The following is an 18,467-nucleotide window of genomic DNA, read 5'->3' as shown; positions in this document are numbered from 1 at the left end:
AGGAGTGGCTTTGTGACAAGTCTGTGAATGTCCTTAAGTGGCCCCGCCAGAGCCCGGACTTGAACCCGATCGAATATCTCTGGAGGGACCTGAAAATAGCTGTGCATCAACACTCCCCATCCAACCTGACAGAGCTTGAGAGGATCTGCAGAGAAGAATGAGAGAAATTATCCAAACACAGGTGTGCCAAGCTTGTAGCGTCATACCCAAGAAGACTTGAGGCTGTAATCACTGCCAAAGGTGCCTCAATAAAGCACTGAGTAAAGGGTCAGAATACTTATGTAAATGTGATATTACAGTTATTTATTTTTAATTATTTTGCAAACATTTCTAAACACCTGTTTTCACTTTTTTATTGTGGGCTATTGTGTGTAGATTGCTGATAAAAAAAAATGAATTTAATCCATTTTAGAATAAGGCTGTAACGTAACTAAATGTGGAAAAAGTGAAGGGGTCTGAATACTTTCTCAATGCACTGTATCTAGCCAACAAAGTTAATGTTCCAAGCATTAAGCGGTATCCATATAGTCAAGTATCCCGACATCCTCTCTGGTTGAGAAATTTACTCCAACAGGTTACCTTGTCTATATGTGCGTGCAAAGTAAAAGTGGCAGACCTATGGAGTATAATTAAACAGAACATGTTTGTACTGTTCACTAGGATACTGTTGGGGAGAGGTGGCTGCAGATCAATCATGTTAGCTGATCTAATCGTGTCAGTGTTTAGTGATGTACACCCGGTCCGTAATCCAGTCTGGGTTTTCTATATATCATTTGGCTGGCATATAGTGTCAGTACAGCCAGCAGCTAGTTAGTTAGTCCTGGAGTCTAGAGATGATGGAACTACGATGTGTTTCCTCTATATATTCGCTCAATAAAGAACAAGCAGACGAGTCTAAACATTTTGTATTTTAATGCATAAACATTTGTAATAAGGTAGCTGAACTGGTTGAATCAATATGATTTGATAGCCTTTACGGAGATATGGATGCAGGGAGTTCCAACCTTGGAACTTAACATGAGGGAATATATGACATAGAAAGGATAGATGGGAAGGAAAAGGTGGTGGGTGGCACTGTTGATAAGAGGTACATTGAGGACTGTTGTGAGAGATGATTCAGACATGGGTAGTTAGCCCATTTGGATGGAGGTAAGTAGCAACAGGAGGAAGAGACACGGGCGGGGTAGGGTATGAACAAAATAGTGGCCACACTGCGCAAAAAGGTATAAATCTCAAACTTTAAGTATGAGGATGTGTTGAAAGAAAAGTTAAATTGTGGGAGAGTTAGTCTTCATGTAATTGGGCTAGTCAATTTAAAGCTATGAATTAGAGTGAGATGGGGATAGTTTCGTAAAACTGGTCATCATGGAGCCAACTCAGACACTGGCAATCTTGGATCTGGTGAATGGGTAATGAGGCAGATTTAATAAATCACCTCAGAGTAAAAGATCCCTTAAAGCGCTTTTTCACGGGGCGACTTGACGCAAGATGTAACCAGAGTGAAGTGGTCGTGGTCTAGCACGATATCACACGATATAAAGGGGTGTAGATAAAGAGTTCCCACGGTACTCGGCATTTCCGTTATTTGTGGGAGTGACTTGTCCGTCTCCCGAGCTTTCCCGTTAAATCTTGAATGAACATTGTGAACTACACGTGGCACAAATGATGTCACTTTTTTTTTCACACACTATAAATATCCTCCCTTGGTTGAATTGGCTCATTTGGAGACATGCCTATACTAAGTAGTTTCGAGTACAGGATGGTGGTTTTTTTCATTGACGCGCTGTATGCAGCAGCCCACTATGTGCATCGAGGACGCTTGCGTGAAGGCAGAAGGGAGAGATTCATTAAAAAGAGAATTAAGAGGAAGCCTCACTGGGTGTGAAAGAGCAAAGAGGCCATCTCTGCGCTTACTACAATTCACAATTGGGGAGTGTGCCGTGGCAGGACAGCTATATTGATGGGTAACCGACCACAGGAACACTACTGCATGTTAGCAGAAATGCATAGCAAATAAGCTGACTTTCTAGTGTTGTCCTCTGAAAAGTGCTTCCTATAAGATGTTCGTCCGCAAAACCTGCCATTCAGCACATTGCATTGTCCCTTTTAATGCCTGAGTTTAGGCTTGTTGCGGAGGTTAATGAATATAATGTGTTTAAAATAATCTAGCGTGCCTCATTTGTTGATTTTCGTGTTTGCGAGGCCCTTTTATAGACTAATGTTTGGTGTGATGCACCTTCTCTCAATATGTGCAAGAAGTCGTCTTTTTATATTGTCAAATAGGAATAAAGACTTTGTCTCACATTTACCGTGCTGATTGGCTTATTTTATTTTCTACCGAGATGTGAAACTTTCAAACGTTTAAATAGCTCAACAATTGATGGACCTGAACACTCAAAAATGAAACCTAATGAAAATGTGATTATATCACCTCCCTTCAACTATTTTGTGTTTCAGCATGAGAGGGTTTATAACATTAGAGACATTCATCTTGTAGTGATGTGTTAATGAAGAATTGCAGACATCAAGCTGATAGTTAAAAATATATTTATTTAACAATGAGGTAAACAAGCACTGACAATCAAACTGCTGAGGTAAAAGCTTTATCACACTTCAGGCTATCATAAAATGTGGAGCCACCAACAGAAACAAAGTTATGCGGCTTTTTCACGGGGCGACTAGACGCAAGATGTAACCAGAGTGAAGTGGTCATGGTCTAGCACGATATCACACGATATAATGGGGGGTAGATAAAGAGTTCCCACGGTACTCGGCATTTCTGTTATTTGTGCGAGTGACTTGTCCGTCTCCCGAGCTTTCCCGTTAAATCTTGAATGAACATTGTGAAGTGTTGTTAAATCATCACGTGGCACAAATGATGTCACTTTTTTTTCACACACTATAAATATCCTCCCTTGGTTGAATTGGCTCATTTGGAGACATGTTTTACTGTGTATGTGGGAGACACAGATGGACTGAGCACAGTACCTCGGTCTTACTGTGTGTGGGAGAGGGGGAGAAAGAGACGTACACTCACAGAGGCAGAGTCTCTCAGCCTGTGTAAGAGGGAGGGAGGGAGAGAGAGAGAGAGGCGCACACAAGGTGGATGTGAAATCTCACCTGCCTGTTTCAGTGACAGACACCCGCCGCCAGTAAATGAAGACACCCCCATCTGTCTCCCCCTCCTCTCCCTCGACTCCCCACCTTTCCCTCCCAACTCCAGTCCCGTCTCGACCCCCTGGGAAACTGAATAGAGCAACAATCAACTGCTGCCTGTGCCCTGATATGACAATAAAGGCTACTTTACTTTACTTTACTTTACTGAGTTAAAGAGATCCCACGGTAGACTGTAAAACTGGGACCCTGGTTCTGGACTCCCCCAACATCGGGAACATTCTTCCTGCATCTAGCCTGTCCAATCCCGTAGATACTGATTAGACCGGTATCTATTTATTTACTTTATTAATGATTTCAATTAAATATTGGGAACATCAGGCCGCAAATGTTATTTCTTGAGTGTTATTGCTGGACTTTGACTCGACCTTCCTAGTTAGCTGGCGCCTGAGACTGAGCCAAGCAATGTCCAGACCTGACTTCAACACAAAGTGATGGAGGAACTCAAAGGGTCAGGCTCGTCCAACGCTCTGTGTTTTGCTCGTGATTCCTGCATCTGCAGTTCCTCGTGTCTACAGATCAGAGTTGCCACTTGACTCCGAGATGACCATCACAGAGCATACGGAAGATAGACACGAAATGCTGGAGTAACACAGCGGGACGGGCAGCATCTCTGGAGAGAAGGAATGTGTGACGTTTCGGTTCGAGACCCTTCTTCAGAGTCTCGTCCCGAAACGTCACCCATTCCTTTTATCCAGATGCTGCCCGTCCAGTATTTTATGTCTGTCTCCAGTATTACTGTGTCTATCATCGGCGCAAACCAACATCTACAGTTCTTTCCGACACATTAGAGGATACCGTCTCGCCATCACTCGGATTACCCGCTTCATTTCCATAACGTTGCCACCTCTCTTTACTTTGCTTACTGAAGCCTGATCCTTGTCACACCCAGTGCTCTATCGCCCAGCCTCTCATCTTTCAATCCGGTTCGGCCAGGAAGGAACTGCAGATGCTGGATTAAAACGAAGATAGACACAACATGTAGCTCAGCGGGACAGGCAGCATATCAGAAGGGTCTCGACCCGAAATGTCACCCATTCCTTCTCCCCAGAGATGCTGCCTGTTGCGCTGAGTTCCTCCATTTTGTGGCTACCTTGGGTTTATCCAGGATCTCCCCGTTGATGTCCTAACTCGCTTTGGTTTGTTATTATTGTCTCATATCGAGAACCAGCAGATACAGGTTTAGGTTCGGGGGGAATGATTTAATGAGAGCCTAAAGGGTAACTATTTTACGCAAAGGGTGGTGGGTGTATGGAATGAGCTATCCGTTAAGGTAGTTGAGGCAGGTACTGTCGCAATGTTTAAGACGCATTAGACTGAAGCATGGATAGGATAGGTTTAGATGGTTATGGGCCAAACGCGGGCAAGTGGGACTAGTGTAGATGGGACATATTGGTCGGTGTGGGCAAGTTGGGTCGAAGGGCCTGTTTCTAAGCTGTATGATTCTATGCAGGGAATAAACTTTTGTTTGCGTGCTATACAATCATATCAGATAATGCTATACATGAATATAACCAAGCCACGTACAGTCTGAAGAAGGGCCTCGACCCGAAACGTCACCCGTTCCTTCTCTTTAGAGATGCTGCATGTCCCGCTGAGTTACTCCAGCATTTTGAACCGTCGAGTTACTCCAGCATTCTCTTTAAACCGGCATCTGCTGTTCCTTCCGACACATGCACAAGAACACCAGGTAGAGCGAAGAGGAAAATACCAGCGTTCAGAATATATGTTTTCAGGACAGTTCCAGGGGGAAAAAGCCCAATGTCCGCATTGAGGTAGGTTGGTAGGTCGGGTCAGTGCCCAAACGAATGGAAGGAAGAACCGTTCTGAAGCCGGATAAGAATAGGTAGTCGGCGCGGACTCGGTGGGCCGAAGGGCCTGTTTCCGCGCTATATCTCTAAAATCTGAAGTTAGGTAATGTCTAAAGGAACTGCAGATGCTGGTTAATACGCACAAAAGGACACAAAATGTTGGTGTAACTCAGCAGGTAAGTCAGATCTGGGAAGAAAAACATAAAAAGCTGGAGTAAGTCAGCGGGTCAGGCAGCATCTCTGGAGAAAAAGAATAGGTGGCGATTCGAATCGGAACCCTTCTTCAGACATCCTAATCGGAATTGAGTCTGAAGATGTGTCTCGTCCCGAAACATCAGCTATTTTTCTCCAGAGAAGCTGCTTGACTCGCTGAGTTACTCCAGCTTTTTGTGTCTGTCTTCGGTTTAAACCAGCATGTGCAGTTCACACCTTACACGGGTCTCTGGAGAACATTGATTGGTAGCGTTCCGGACCCTGCTTCGGAAAGGCATCGATCGCTAGTCGGCGAGGACTCCGAGCTGTATCTCTCAAAGAAGTACATGTGAAAAATTTCTCACGGACCATAAAAATGCGGGACCTTTCAGTAAAGTCCCTTTTAAAATCCCTTTTAAAGATTATAGTTATTTTCTTGAATCTCATTAACATAACTCATGAATAAGTTGATGTCCATACGCGGATGCAAATCTTTATTTTTTAAATTCAATCCCACAGAAGACAATTTTTACTCACCTTCTGTCCCCTCTGTCCAGCTTCCGGGTTCACCGTTCGCAGGAGTTCCCACGGTAACCGCAAGAGTTATTACGGATATCGCACGGATATCGCACTGGCCACTACGTTCATATAATGTTGCAATGCTCAACCACAAGTGTACAAGTCACTCTTGGAGAAATTCAAGCTTGCTTGAATTTTCTCCCGAGTCACCAAGTTACACGATTACCTGCCGTTAGCGCCACGGTGGTCCACGGTAGTCCACGAATGCCGTGCTGTTATCGCACGAGGTTCCCACGATGTTAAACTCTGGTTAACTCTTGCGTCAAGTCGCCCCGTGAAAAAGGCCCTTTAAGAAGTAGTGATCACGGAATTATAACATTTTGTATTCAGTTTGAGAGGGGAAAAACTTGGGTCAGAAACAACTGTATTGAATTAAATCGAGTTATAATGAAATCAGGATAGAGTTGGCTCAAGTGGACTGAAGCAGGGAAGTCTGTAGGCAAGCAGTGCCAGACATTTTAGGAGATAGTTCACAACAGTTTGCAAAAATATTTCCCCATAAGTTAGTAAGAATCTGAGGGAGGGAGGGGAGATACCAATCAGGGCAAGCCAAGGAGATTTAGGGGATGGATAAGTTGAAGGAGAAAATTTACAAAGTGACACAAATTTTCAGAAGACCTAAATATTGAGGTAAATTCAGAATGCAGAAGAGGAAGAAGAAAAATAAATAAAAGGAAAGACGAATTAAACTACAAGGGTAAACTAGCAAAGACAATAACAGGATAATAACTGCTTCTTTATGCACACGGAAAAGGAATTAAAAGGTCTAAACATCAAGCTTTTGTGAACGAGGCTGGAGAGAGTTATAAAGAACAAGAAAATGGCAGAGGTTTTATTTTAAAAAATTGTATTAGATACCTGTGGGATAAGGATATAGAAGTCCGATTAATAACAAAAAGTGTCAGGGTTGAATTAAATGAGATCACCATCTATGGAAAAAACAGTATTTAAAAATTAAATGGAGTTAAACGCCCGTTGGTCCCTTGTATCCAACAATCCTAAAGGACCTGCCAGTCAAGATACAGGATGGATGGTTACGATCTCTGAAAATTTCATAGCTCCTGGCCAATATCGGAAAACTGCCAATGTGTCACCGCCATTCAAAAAGAAAGGAAGCATTAAGCGGAATGAATGACCTTTTGTGTATTGTTGGAAAAAGTACAAGAATCAAACCCCTGTCCCACTTAGGCGATTTTTTTTGGCGACTTGGCTGTCGCCACATGGTCGTGGGGTGACGCCTGTATGGTTGTGAGTAGTCTCCTCAAGTCGCCTAAAGAGTCATTACGTTTTTTTGGTCGCCGCTGGATTTTGAAATGTTCAAAGCTTTTTGGCGAATGTGAGCTTCATGTAGCTTATATTCACCTGCCGTAGGTGCTGTCGTAGGTTGTCGCTAGGATGATGCAGTTTGTCACCAGGTGCTGACTTTGGTGAATTCCATTGGTGACCACCTACGTCAACTGGTGATAGGTACCGGCGACTGAATTGTCTTCAGTTGTCGCCGACAGGGTCGTTGCTTGTCATAGCTTCTCGCGGGTGGATGTAGGTTGACTTCGGTTGTCGTAGGCTGTATAGAAGTTATATAGAATGTATAGAGAAGAAACACGTTACTTCTTAAATCTAACCAATACTAGACCAAGTGCAGACCCGTTGGGTCTGTTACCCCAACGTGCGGTTGTGGGGGGGGGGGGGAGGTGGCATGCAGCGTCACACACACTAACTATCCCCCCCACTGGGGGGGGGGGGGGGTGGGAGAGAGAGAGAGAGAGAGAGAGTGCCTTTTTACTTCAACCCAAACCCAAACAACCATTTGCAGGCAGTGCTTTTTTACTTCCAACTAACCATATATTCATTTTCAAACCACATTATGGGTACTCACAGCTGTGGAGACATTTGTTCAGTGTTATTCAGAGCTCTGATTGAGGCACACCACTTGCAGAGACTGATTGAGGCACACCACTTCCTGGTTTTATAGTCCCTCCCCCTCCCTCCAGCGGGGGCAGCAGAGAGAATGGGGAATGTTGTAAAAGCATTAATATCTCTGTCATATTTCATCGATGGGAAAAATCCTCAGCACACATGCGGCGGAGGGGGGCTCTGAGCGAGGTGGCCAAAAATGACGGCCGTAGGTGGCGGCGTTCTCTCGGAAATCGCAGCACAGATCGCCAAAACCGGTCAAGAACAGAGTTTTAGTAATATATAAGATGCTTAAAACATTTAGTAAAGCTCGTAAATGTCAGCTTTTTTGTGTGCTCAGAAGTCAAGGCCCAAAAACATGTTATTGTATAGTTTATTTTGCTTCAGTTAGAACATTATGGTAACTCAGAAATTAGAGATAAAAGACAAGGACAGTACGGGGTTAAAGTTAGTAAAAACATGAATGCTAAACAGCCAAAGATAAGAACTGAAATTATAATAAAATGCTGCATGAAAATATAGTTCAGTGAGCATTTGGAGAATGGCCAAGCTGTACTATCTCTGAATGTTCCAGGCCCAGATTTGTGCAAATTAAAGGCCTCTCGTCTTCTTGAAGAATTCTCCGTGTCTGTGTCATTTATATCTTTAATTTGAGTCATGTAAACCACGACAGTTGCCGCCTGTGTGGTCATAGGTGGATGTTCTAATGGGTCGCCGGTTGTCAGGAGCTTGACGTCGACTAGGTGGTAGGTTGTCAAGAGTGTTTTATTATCATATGTACCAGATAGGACAATGAAATTCTTACTTGCTGCAGCACAACAGAATATGTAAATACAGTACATAACGGGAGAAGAAAAAAAAGTTCAGTGTGTGTATACACATGTACATGTACTCAATCTCAATAAATAACAAATATAGTGCAATAATAATAATAGTCTACTGTAGTTCAGAGCTTATTTGTTGTCGTGTTTAATAGCCTGATGGCTGTGGGGAAGAAGCTGTTCCTGAACCGGGACGTTACAGTTTTCAGGCTGCTGTATCTTTTTCCCGATGGCAACGGTGAAATGAGTGTGTGGCCAGGATGGTGTGGGTCTTTGATGATGTTGGCTGCCTTTTTGAGGCAGTGACCTTCAATAGATCCCTTCGATGGTGGGGATGTCAAAGCCGGTGATGGACTGGGCAGTGGTCACAACTTTTTGCATCTTTTCCGCTATGGGAAGTTCAAGTTGCCGAACCAGGCCACAATGCAACCAGTCAGAATGCTCTCTACTGTGCACCTGTAGAAGTTCAGGAGACTCCTCTTTGACATGCTGAATCTCTGTAATCTTCTCAGTAGTCACTGATGTGCCTTCTTTATAATTGCATCAGTGTGGTGGGTCCAGGAAAGATCTTCGGATATATGCACGCTCAGGAATTTGAAGTTTTTGACCCTCTCCACCATCATCCCACTGATGTAAACAGGATTGTGGGTCCTCATCCTTCCCCTACCAAAGTCCACAATTAATTCCTTGGTTTTACTGATGTTGAGAGCCAGGTTGGCGTGCTGGCACCATTTGGCCAATCGGTCGATCTCACTTCTATACTCTGACTATGCTTGTCGTAGACATTGTCGTAGCTTGTTGAAGACATTGTCGGGGGGGGTCCAGTCTTTTCATTTTTGGCGACCTGCTACGACTGTGATGGTCCTTTAGTTATTAAAGGGGTATGCGTGGCACAGCTGTGAAAAAGTAATCTGGTCAAGCATAGCTTCATGAACGGGGGAAGAGATTGTGCCTGGAATAGTTATTTAAGGAAATAGTGCGAGAGAATAGAGGGGAACCATGAGTATATTGCATCCAGTAGCGGACTGGGTCTAAAAATATTGGTTGCCAGGAGACAAAGGGGGCCCACCCACAACTACAATGCTATTGTTTAACAGGGGCCCACTTGCCATCACTTGCTATCACTTCATCAGGGGCCCACTTGCCATCGGGCAAGCTGACACCCTGGCTAGTCCGCCACTGATTGCATCCAAGAAGGAATAGGGTGGTAATTTTCATGTTGGCATCATGTGGCCAGTAGGTTTCCAAAAGGATCAGTGCTGGGATTATCACTGTTCCCAATATATATCAATAACTTGAAGACAGGAAACACACACCTGGTAGTCAAACTTGCAGATAACACAAAAGGAGGTGGAAAGGCAAGGATAATATGATTCAGACAAGGTATTAATGGTGCTATGTATGGGCAAAAGTTGGCAGATGGCATGCATTGTGAAGAAAGATGTTATTGTTCATTAAGGGCGGAAGATCAAAAGAGCATTATTATTTAAATAAAGAAAGACTTCAGAAAGCTGTGGCACAAAAGGATTTGTGTTGGAAATACAGAAAGCTGGCAAGTGCAATAAAAAAGCTGAATGGAAAGTTGGCCTTTATTTCAAGGGAGATAAAAGTATAAAAGAAGGGATGTTTTACTGCAACTCTGCAAAACATTAAGGAGACTGCGTCTAACGTACTGAGAAGAATTTTGGTCACTCTATTTAAGGAGACATTATTTCATTGAAGGCTGCTAAGAGAAAATACACTGGAATGATCCTGGCTACAGAACGAGTGTCCAATGATGAAGAATTAAATGAGTTTTGACTCTCTTCGTTGGAATTGAGAGGAAGAGAAGGAGATTGTATTGAAACACAAGGTTCTGAGGGGTTTGTCAGGGTAAATGTAGAGAGAATATCTCCTTTAGCATCGAGTTCAGAACTCGAAGGGATAGTTTCAGAACTCAGTTTGGGCGGCACAATGGCGCAGTGGTAGAGTTGCTGCCTTACAGCATCAGAGACCTGGGTTTGATCCTGATTATAGGTGCTGTCTATATGGGGTTTGTACGTTCTCCCAGTAACCGCATGGGTTTTCGCTGGGTGCTCCAGTTTCCTCCCGCACTCCAAAGACGTAGACAAAGGTTTGGAAGTTAAATGGCTTTTGTAAAAATTGTAAGTTGTCCCTATGTGTCGGTGCTAGTGTACGGGGTGATCGCTGGACGGCGCAAACTCGGTGTGCCAAAGTGCCTGTTTCCAAGCTGTATGAATTAAACTAAATAAGGGGGTGCTTATCTAGTGGCATTGTTTCTTCACTTGTTGCAATGCTTTTATAGCTTGTTTTTAGAGCAGTGGGGGCAAATTCCTTGTGTGCCTTTAGAGTTGAGGTAGATTTTCTACTCAGGAAGGGAATTGAGTATTATGGGGAAGGGGCAGGAAAATGGACGGAGTGTGTTGGATCAGATATGATACTAATGAATAAAGAATCAGCCTTGAGAGGCTAAATGGCCCATTCTTGCTTCTGCTATTTATGCTCTTCAATTTATTTTCTGAAAACTTACATCTCTTATCTGAATCAGTGAGGAATGGGTGTACACCAACAGTCTCTGGGAACAGTTGCAGCATTGGGGAAGTGATCAGGTTAGAGCGATCCACTGTTGCGTTTTGGATGAGAGAGGGGTGCGGAATGCGGATGGCAAAAGTGAGAAACTCTGGCCGTCGGAAGGCTCGGGCTTGTTTTAACGTTTTGTTTGTACAACATCCATCCCCACACCTAAAGCTGAAGGCAAAGATGCGTGGATATGAGCAGGAAATTGCATGGTTGTAAATCACCACAGAAAGCCCAAGGAAATTTGACGCCAAGTGACGGCACGGAGGGAGGCTCTGAGAATGAGCAGTGAAGCCGATAGATGTGACTCAGCTGGTGGGCAGTTGGCTCGGGGATCCCTTATTCAGCTCGGAGTAACTGACTCACTGATCTTACATGACAGTGCGACAATTTTAGGCACACCTTACTCACCATTGTCCTATGGTGTGCAGTAGCAAGTTTCATTCAGATTGATGTTACATTTTACAAGTTATTGACATTTTAAACTTTAATAAACCTGACAGTTGTGCTCACACTTGCCGGCCGCGCCTGCGCAGTTGGGGGCTATGGGTGAGTGGTGGAATATTGTGTTGGGGGACGGGGACCCAATGGGTCCGCACTTGGTCTAGTTTCTATCTAAAAGCCTCGTAAACAACACTATCATATCTGCCTCCATCACCACCCTGGCAACTCTTTCCACCCATCATTCTCTGTGTAAAACAACATTTTGTTTTGTACATATCCGTTAAACTTTGTTCCTCTCACCTTGAAACTACGCCCTCTAGTCTTTGATATTTCCATCCTGGGGGAAACAAAAGGTTCTGACTGTCTAACTTATTAATTTAATACACTTCTTTCAGGTCTTCCCTCAATCTTCTGCATTCTGGAGAAAACAATTCAAGTCTGTTCAACATCTCCCTTTGGTTTAAACCAGCATCTGCAGTTCCTCCCAACACTCCTCCTTATAGTTAATATGCACTAATCATTCTGGTCAACCTTTTCTGCACCCTCTCCAAAGCATCTTTCCTGTAATAGGGCAACCAGACCTGTACATAATACTCCAAATGCAGCCTAACCAAACTCCTCTAAAGCTATGTTGTGACTTCCTGATTTTTATACTCAATGCCCCAACCAATGAAGGCAAGCATACCATTTGTATTCTTTCCCATAATTCTGTCATTCTGCCTTTTTTGTGTATGGGGGAGAGATTTGCAATTTGATTGTATTACTTGGTCCTTGTTTAATCAGAGACTGCAATAACACATTATTTTTAAACCATGAATTAAGTCACCTAATTCGATCAATGTGTATTAAGTGCAAATAGTCTGTTCCTATTAGATGACCAATTAGGTGGAAACTAGCTTGTGCCTTCAGACAGTTTTCTCTACCTCCACTGCAGAGTGATTTGATCAGTAATGTTGCAATTATATTTGATTCTGGTATTGTCTGATGGATATTTTAGGAAAAGCTGGAAAAGCTCTGCCTTGGGCAGGGGGTCAATTGGTTCACTGTCTGCAATGTGTGTCTGTATTCGCCTACATGAAAATGAGTTAGTTGATAACTACCCATGTTAGAGTCAGGAAATGTGCCCTTCAAATCACCACTCTGCACCAATGATTAGCTCCCATTTGCACCAATCCCTCTATTTGTGACACATTCCCATCACTGCCCCCAGATTATCCCATGGCCTACACATGAGGGACGATTTACAATGCCATTCAGCCTGTCGGGGTTGTGGGAGGAAACTGGAGCATCTGTGGAGACCTATCTGGCTTTATTTAAGAAGTACTGTAAAGTGGAGGAAAGGTGAAGGGGGAAAAGATTTATTAGGAATCGGAGGGGTAACTTTTTCAGACAAAGGGTGGTGAGTGTATGGAACGAGCTGCCAGAGGAGGTAGTTGAGGCAGGGACTACCACAACGTTTAAGAAACAATTGGACAGGTACGTGGATAGGACAAGTTTAGAATTATATGGGCCAAACACAGGTAGGTGGGACTAGTGTAGCTGGGACATGTTGGCCGTAGTGCCTGTTTCCATGCTGTACGACACTATGACAAGCTAGGGGATTACAGGCGAGTGAATCAAATGTCAGTGGCGGGTAAGCTACTGGAGGGGATTCTGAGTGACAAGATCGATCTGCATCGAAAAGCAAAGACTGATTAGGAATTGTCAACATAGCTTTGAATGAGGGAACCTGTTTCCTGAATGTAATCAAGTTTTTTGAACAGGTGACCAAGTGTATTGATGAGGGCAGAGCAGTAGATGTTGACTACATGGACTTTAAGCAAGGATTTTCGACAAGGTCCCATATGAGAGACTGTTCCGTAAGGTGAGGGGACAGGGGATCAATTGGACATAAAATTAGTTTGGTGAAGGAATCAGAGGGTGCAAGACCTAGGAAATTGTGATTGACTTCAGGAAGTGAAGCGGTACACATACCCCGGCATACATTGAAGTAGAGAAGGTTGAAAGCCAAGTTCTTAGAAGTAAATATCACCAGCAACTTGTCCTGGTCCAGCCATATCAAAACAATTTCCAAGAAAGCACACCAACACCTCTACTTCCTTAGAAGGCTTAGGAAGTTTGCATGTCCCCAACTACTCTCACCAACTTCTACATGTGTGCTGTAGAAAGCATTTTATCAGGAGGCATCATGGCATGGCATGTAACTGCTCCATCCAAGACCACAAGAAATTGAAGAGAGTTGTGGACACAGCTCAAGCAATGATACAAACCAACCTCCCTTCTATTGTCCCCATCTACAGCAAGGTCTCCAGCATAACCTAAAGGCGAGTCTCATGCCGGCCACTTCCTCTTCTTCCCTCTCCCATCAGGCAAGAGGTACAGAAGTGTGAAAACTTTGTCTTCCGAGTTTTATATTAGTAGGAATCGCTGTGCCTGTCGACCATCTCTGTGGGTTGGTGTGGCAGGTTAATGGAGGACCTGGGTGGATTATACCAGACTTGATAGAGCTTCACAATGCCATTTTCCCATGATAGTTCTCCTTAATTACATAAATGTTCTTCTAAATGACATAATTGATGGCCATGACATTTATGACATTAGATGTTGGTGAAAGATTTAACTCAGGAATGTTTTTTTATTCTAAATTTTCAGATGAAAGAGAAGATGTTCAAAAGAAAACATTCACAAAATGGATAAATGCACAGCTTGTCAAGGTAAGAAGATACCACAGTGATCTAAGGATTCAAGAGGACGTGCTGAAGATTTTTTATTTAATCTGCTTCGAGGTTTGATCCGCGGATTGTATGTCTGCTGTTTGAGAAATGTGCTTTTTTTCTCCATTGCATCAGGGAATCAGGTTCTCCTTATGTGCAACATCCAAACTTACCTCAGCAGGACATATTTTGAGGATAAAGCATTTCTAGCACATCTTTATTCATCAATTTGTGTGCCTGGATTTAGTGGCGTGATTTTCACTTCTGCAACAAAGTAACTTGCAAATTCTTTCGATTTAAGTTTGCTGTCTTTGGCAAATATACTCACCATTGACATCAATACAAATGTTAAACTTCTGCCATTGCCAGAAATACTTTCTCTTTTGCTTCGAGAAGCAGATGTTTTTCCACCAATTTAAACCTCGATTAAGATAAGGATATCAATGCCGGGAAATGGAATTTATTTGTTTATTTGACTTTCTAAACTTTTGGCATCAAGCATCTGTTAATGCTGTGAGGCAAAATGAGGTGGAAAGCACTTTCACTTTGGGCTTCATTGCATTGCTTGTTACATGGAGGTGATTTTACCCTTTCCATTACAAGCATGATATGACTTTTAAATTATCAACAATTTTGAACCTGGAATTGTGCACCGTCGATATGAGGTGAGATCTTTGAAGCTGGTATCATATTGGACTAATACATATTTATTACAGCACGTGATTTCTTTCATAAAGCCGGTCTGAGTTTGAAACTAAATATCAGCGGGAAAATTACACTCTTTTGAACCGCTAGATTGCTTTTGGGAACATTTTAGTAATCTGGACCTACTGGTCAGTGATGAGGCAATGGTCCTTGCGGTTGCTGCTGATGTTGTGGAAGACTTTTCACAAAGATCTCATCCTCATTATCTGATAGGGGGCAGCACAATGAAAGAATGGGTCGACTGGGCTGGTCTTCACTGGAATTTAGAAGGGTGAGAGGGGATCTTATAGAAAAATATAACATTTCTAAGAGATTGGACAGGCTAGATGCAGGAAAAATGTTCCTGATGTTAGGGGAGTCCAGAACCAGGGGTCATAGTTTAAGAATAAGGGGTAGTTCATTTTGGACTGAGATGAGGGAAAACAGTTTCACCCAGAGAGTTGTGAATCTGTGGAACTCTCTGCCACGGAAGGCAATGGAGGCCAATTTACTGGATGTTTTCAAGAGAGATATAGCTCTTTGGACCAAGGGATATGGGGAAATAGCAGGAACGGGGTACTGATTTTGGATGAACAGCCATATCCATATTGAATAGCGGTGCTGGCTCAAAGGGCCGAATGATCTACTCCTGCACCTATTTTCTATGTTTCTATGCTTCTCTGCACGGACTTTGAACGTTCTCCACATTACCGTGTGGGTTTTCTCCGAGATCTTCGGTTTCCTCCCACACTCCAAAGATGTACAGGTTTCTAAGTTAATTGGCTTTCTATAAATGTAAATTGTCCCTAGTGTGCGTAGGATAGTGTTATTGTGCAGGGATCACTGGTCAGCGGGGACTCGCTGTATCTCTAAACTAAACTAAATAAAAAACCTCTCCATTCAATATTTCATCTTTCCTGACGCTGTTTGCTGACAGGCATCATCTCCAGTGGATCAACGTTATCCTGAAAAAGTGAAGTCTTTAAGCTAGTTAAACAGTCAACTAGTGAAGAATTGTTCACAGATGGCAAACCAGAAAAATAATAGCTTGCCTTTCAGTTGAAAGATTTCCAGGTTTTACTCGGCATTAACGCTTTTCAATGTGGAATCAGCTTACGACATATCAAAAATAATTAGATGTCCATTCAAAATATTTAAATACTTATTCTGAGGAAATGATATTCCTTGCATACAAAATTGTTTTTTTTTCCAGGGAGGTCGTTGAATGGCATCAATGCTTAAAAACGAAATTGTAACTCCTGTTACAATGGATTTTGAACAGTGTGATTCATGAATGTCTATTTTAAAGTTCTTTAAATGGACTGGAAAGGTCTGCAGGGCTACACCCTTTGGAGGAGCAAAAAATCATTGGTGTCAACTTCTGCAACACTGCATGTAACAGTAGATCTGTGTACTCCTTCTGACCTCCTCCATTGTAAGGATGAGCACCCAGCCATTGTCATTGCTGTTGCCAATTCCAAACATTTATTTGTCAGAAGTGGTGTATATTTTTAGTTCAAACATTTAAGCTAATGAGTATCTTACTCAAAATCATCAATTTACATTTATAATAAAAATCAATGGATTCTCCAGGTTAGACCACTTACTCAGTTTGTCAGCAAGCATTTGAAGAAAGAGAAATGGGATTAATGTTTTGGGTCAAAGACCTTCTGTCTGAACTGGAGAAGAAATCGATGTTACGTTGCCAGGAGGATGGGATGATATGAATAGGACAAATGGAATATGTCTGATTGGGTCGAAGATAGACACAAAAAGCTGGAGTAACTCAGAGGGACAGGCAGTATCTCTGGAGAGAAGGAATGAATGACATTTTGGGTCGAGACCCTTCTTCAGACTGAGGTCAGGGGAGATGGAGATACATAGATAAGGAAGTGGTCTCCTGGTTTCGACCCGAAACGTCTCCCATTCCTTCTCTCCAGAGATACTGCCTGTCCAGCTGAGTTACTCCAGCATTTTGTGTCTATCTTTGGTTCAAACCAGCATCTGCAGTTCCTTCCTACACTATTTAATTTATAGTTATTTTATTTATGGAAAATAATACAAGATGTTAAAAGCTCTTCTATACAGATCTAGAGAGCATGTGTTCAAGGCTGGTTTCAAATCAAATGTATGACCAGTGTAATGGGTTGGTGCAAATGCACTGAGAAAATTTGGATGCAACAGGGATTACTCCCATTTAATAAGGTACACAAAATTGCTGGAGGAACTCAGCGGGTGCAGCAGCATCTATGGAGCGAAGGAAATAGGCGACGTTTCGGGCCGAAACCCTTCTTCAGACATTGGAGTGTTAAGTGGGAGTAATCCCTATCATCATCAGAAGGAGCAGCCTGGAGGGACGTGTGAATCATTAATAAGAATATCGGCCAGCTCAGAGATTCACAGCACACAAACTCTCTCGTAGCTTGCTTCCTTTCTTTGGCAATCCACCATGACTCCAATTTTTGCTAATTGTATTGAAAAATTGGTTGAATTTCAAGTTAGAGATCTATCCTCATGGTGAGCAGAGATGCCAAGTACTTGTTTAATACCTCGCCTACATCCCCTGACTCCAAGCACAAATTCCTTCCTTTATCATTGACCAGTACCACCGTCTCCCTGGTTATATTCTTTGATTTGACTCGCCAAAGCCTTTTTGTGGACACTTTTGGCCCTTTTAGTCACCTGCTTGAGTTCTTTCCGCCTTTCTTTACATTCCTCGAAGCCTTTGTCTGTTTCCATCCTCATAAACCTTGCATGTGCTGCTTTTTTCTTTTTGACCAAATTTACAACCTCTTTGGTTATCCAAGGTTCCCTTATTTTGTCATTCTTATGGGCCTGTCCCACTTAGGCGATTATTCAGGCGAATGCCGGCGGTGACTGTCAATTTGTTGGTAGTCGCCTGAAAAACTGGCAACTGGAACGTCGACTGTCAGAGTGGAACACACACACACACACACACACAGGTGGTGATGCGGGGATGTGCTGGTTGGGGGATAGAATTATTTGTCAAGTAAAGCCCCTGTCCCACTTAGGAGACCTGAACAGCAACCTCTGGTGACCTTGCCCGCCACCCAAGGTTTCCATGAGGTCACCGGAGGTTTTGGTCACTCTCCCTAAGGGTCGAAAGTGGTTTCCACGTGGTCGAGGCTTCATCTAGGTTGCTGCTATTTTTTCATCATGATTAAAACCGGCCTCGACTAAAAATAGGCTGCCGTTTTAAAAATCGATAATTTTTTAGTCGCAGGTCTAGTCGAAGTCGGGTTTCTTCATAGTCGAGGAAGGTTTTCAACATATGCGTGGGAGGTGGTAGGAGGTTGCAGGTCACCTCGACCTTGATTTTTTTTTGGGGGGTGGGCAAGGTCACCAGAGGCTGCTGTTTAGGTCTCCTAAGTGGGACAGGGGCTTTGGTCCTGAGTGGTTGACTCATTATTTTGAGATTATAACCTGCAGTCCTCTGCTCTGCAGGCAGGCAAGGTATTGTTGCCTCCGTAAGCTCTGTAAGAATTTTTGTGTTTCAGAGCTGGATTCTGTATAGTTTGCACATAGCTTTAGGCAGA

At 43.1% G+C, this 18,467-nt stretch overlaps 1 protein-coding gene across 12 annotated transcripts in view; it reads left to right on the top strand.

The window, feature by feature from the left end:
- Nucleotides 1–18,467, top strand: part of dmd (dystrophin) — a 1,663,772-nt gene that overhangs the window by 338,807 nt on the left and 1,306,498 nt on the right. For all 12 annotated transcript variants that reach the window (XM_033033201.1, XM_033033203.1, XM_033033205.1 and 9 more), the window contains exon 2: nucleotides 14,165–14,226. In XM_033033201.1, the coding sequence (XP_032889092.1) occupies nucleotides 14,165–14,226 (62 nt within the window). The remainder of the gene's footprint in view (nucleotides 1–14,164; nucleotides 14,227–18,467) is intronic.

The sequence above is a fragment of the Amblyraja radiata genome, chromosome 14 (assembly GCF_010909765.2).
Source record: "Amblyraja radiata isolate CabotCenter1 chromosome 14, sAmbRad1.1.pri, whole genome shotgun sequence".
Lineage (NCBI taxonomy): Eukaryota > Metazoa > Chordata > Chondrichthyes > Rajiformes > Rajidae > Amblyraja > Amblyraja radiata.
This window is presented reverse-complemented; position numbering and strand designations above follow the sequence as displayed.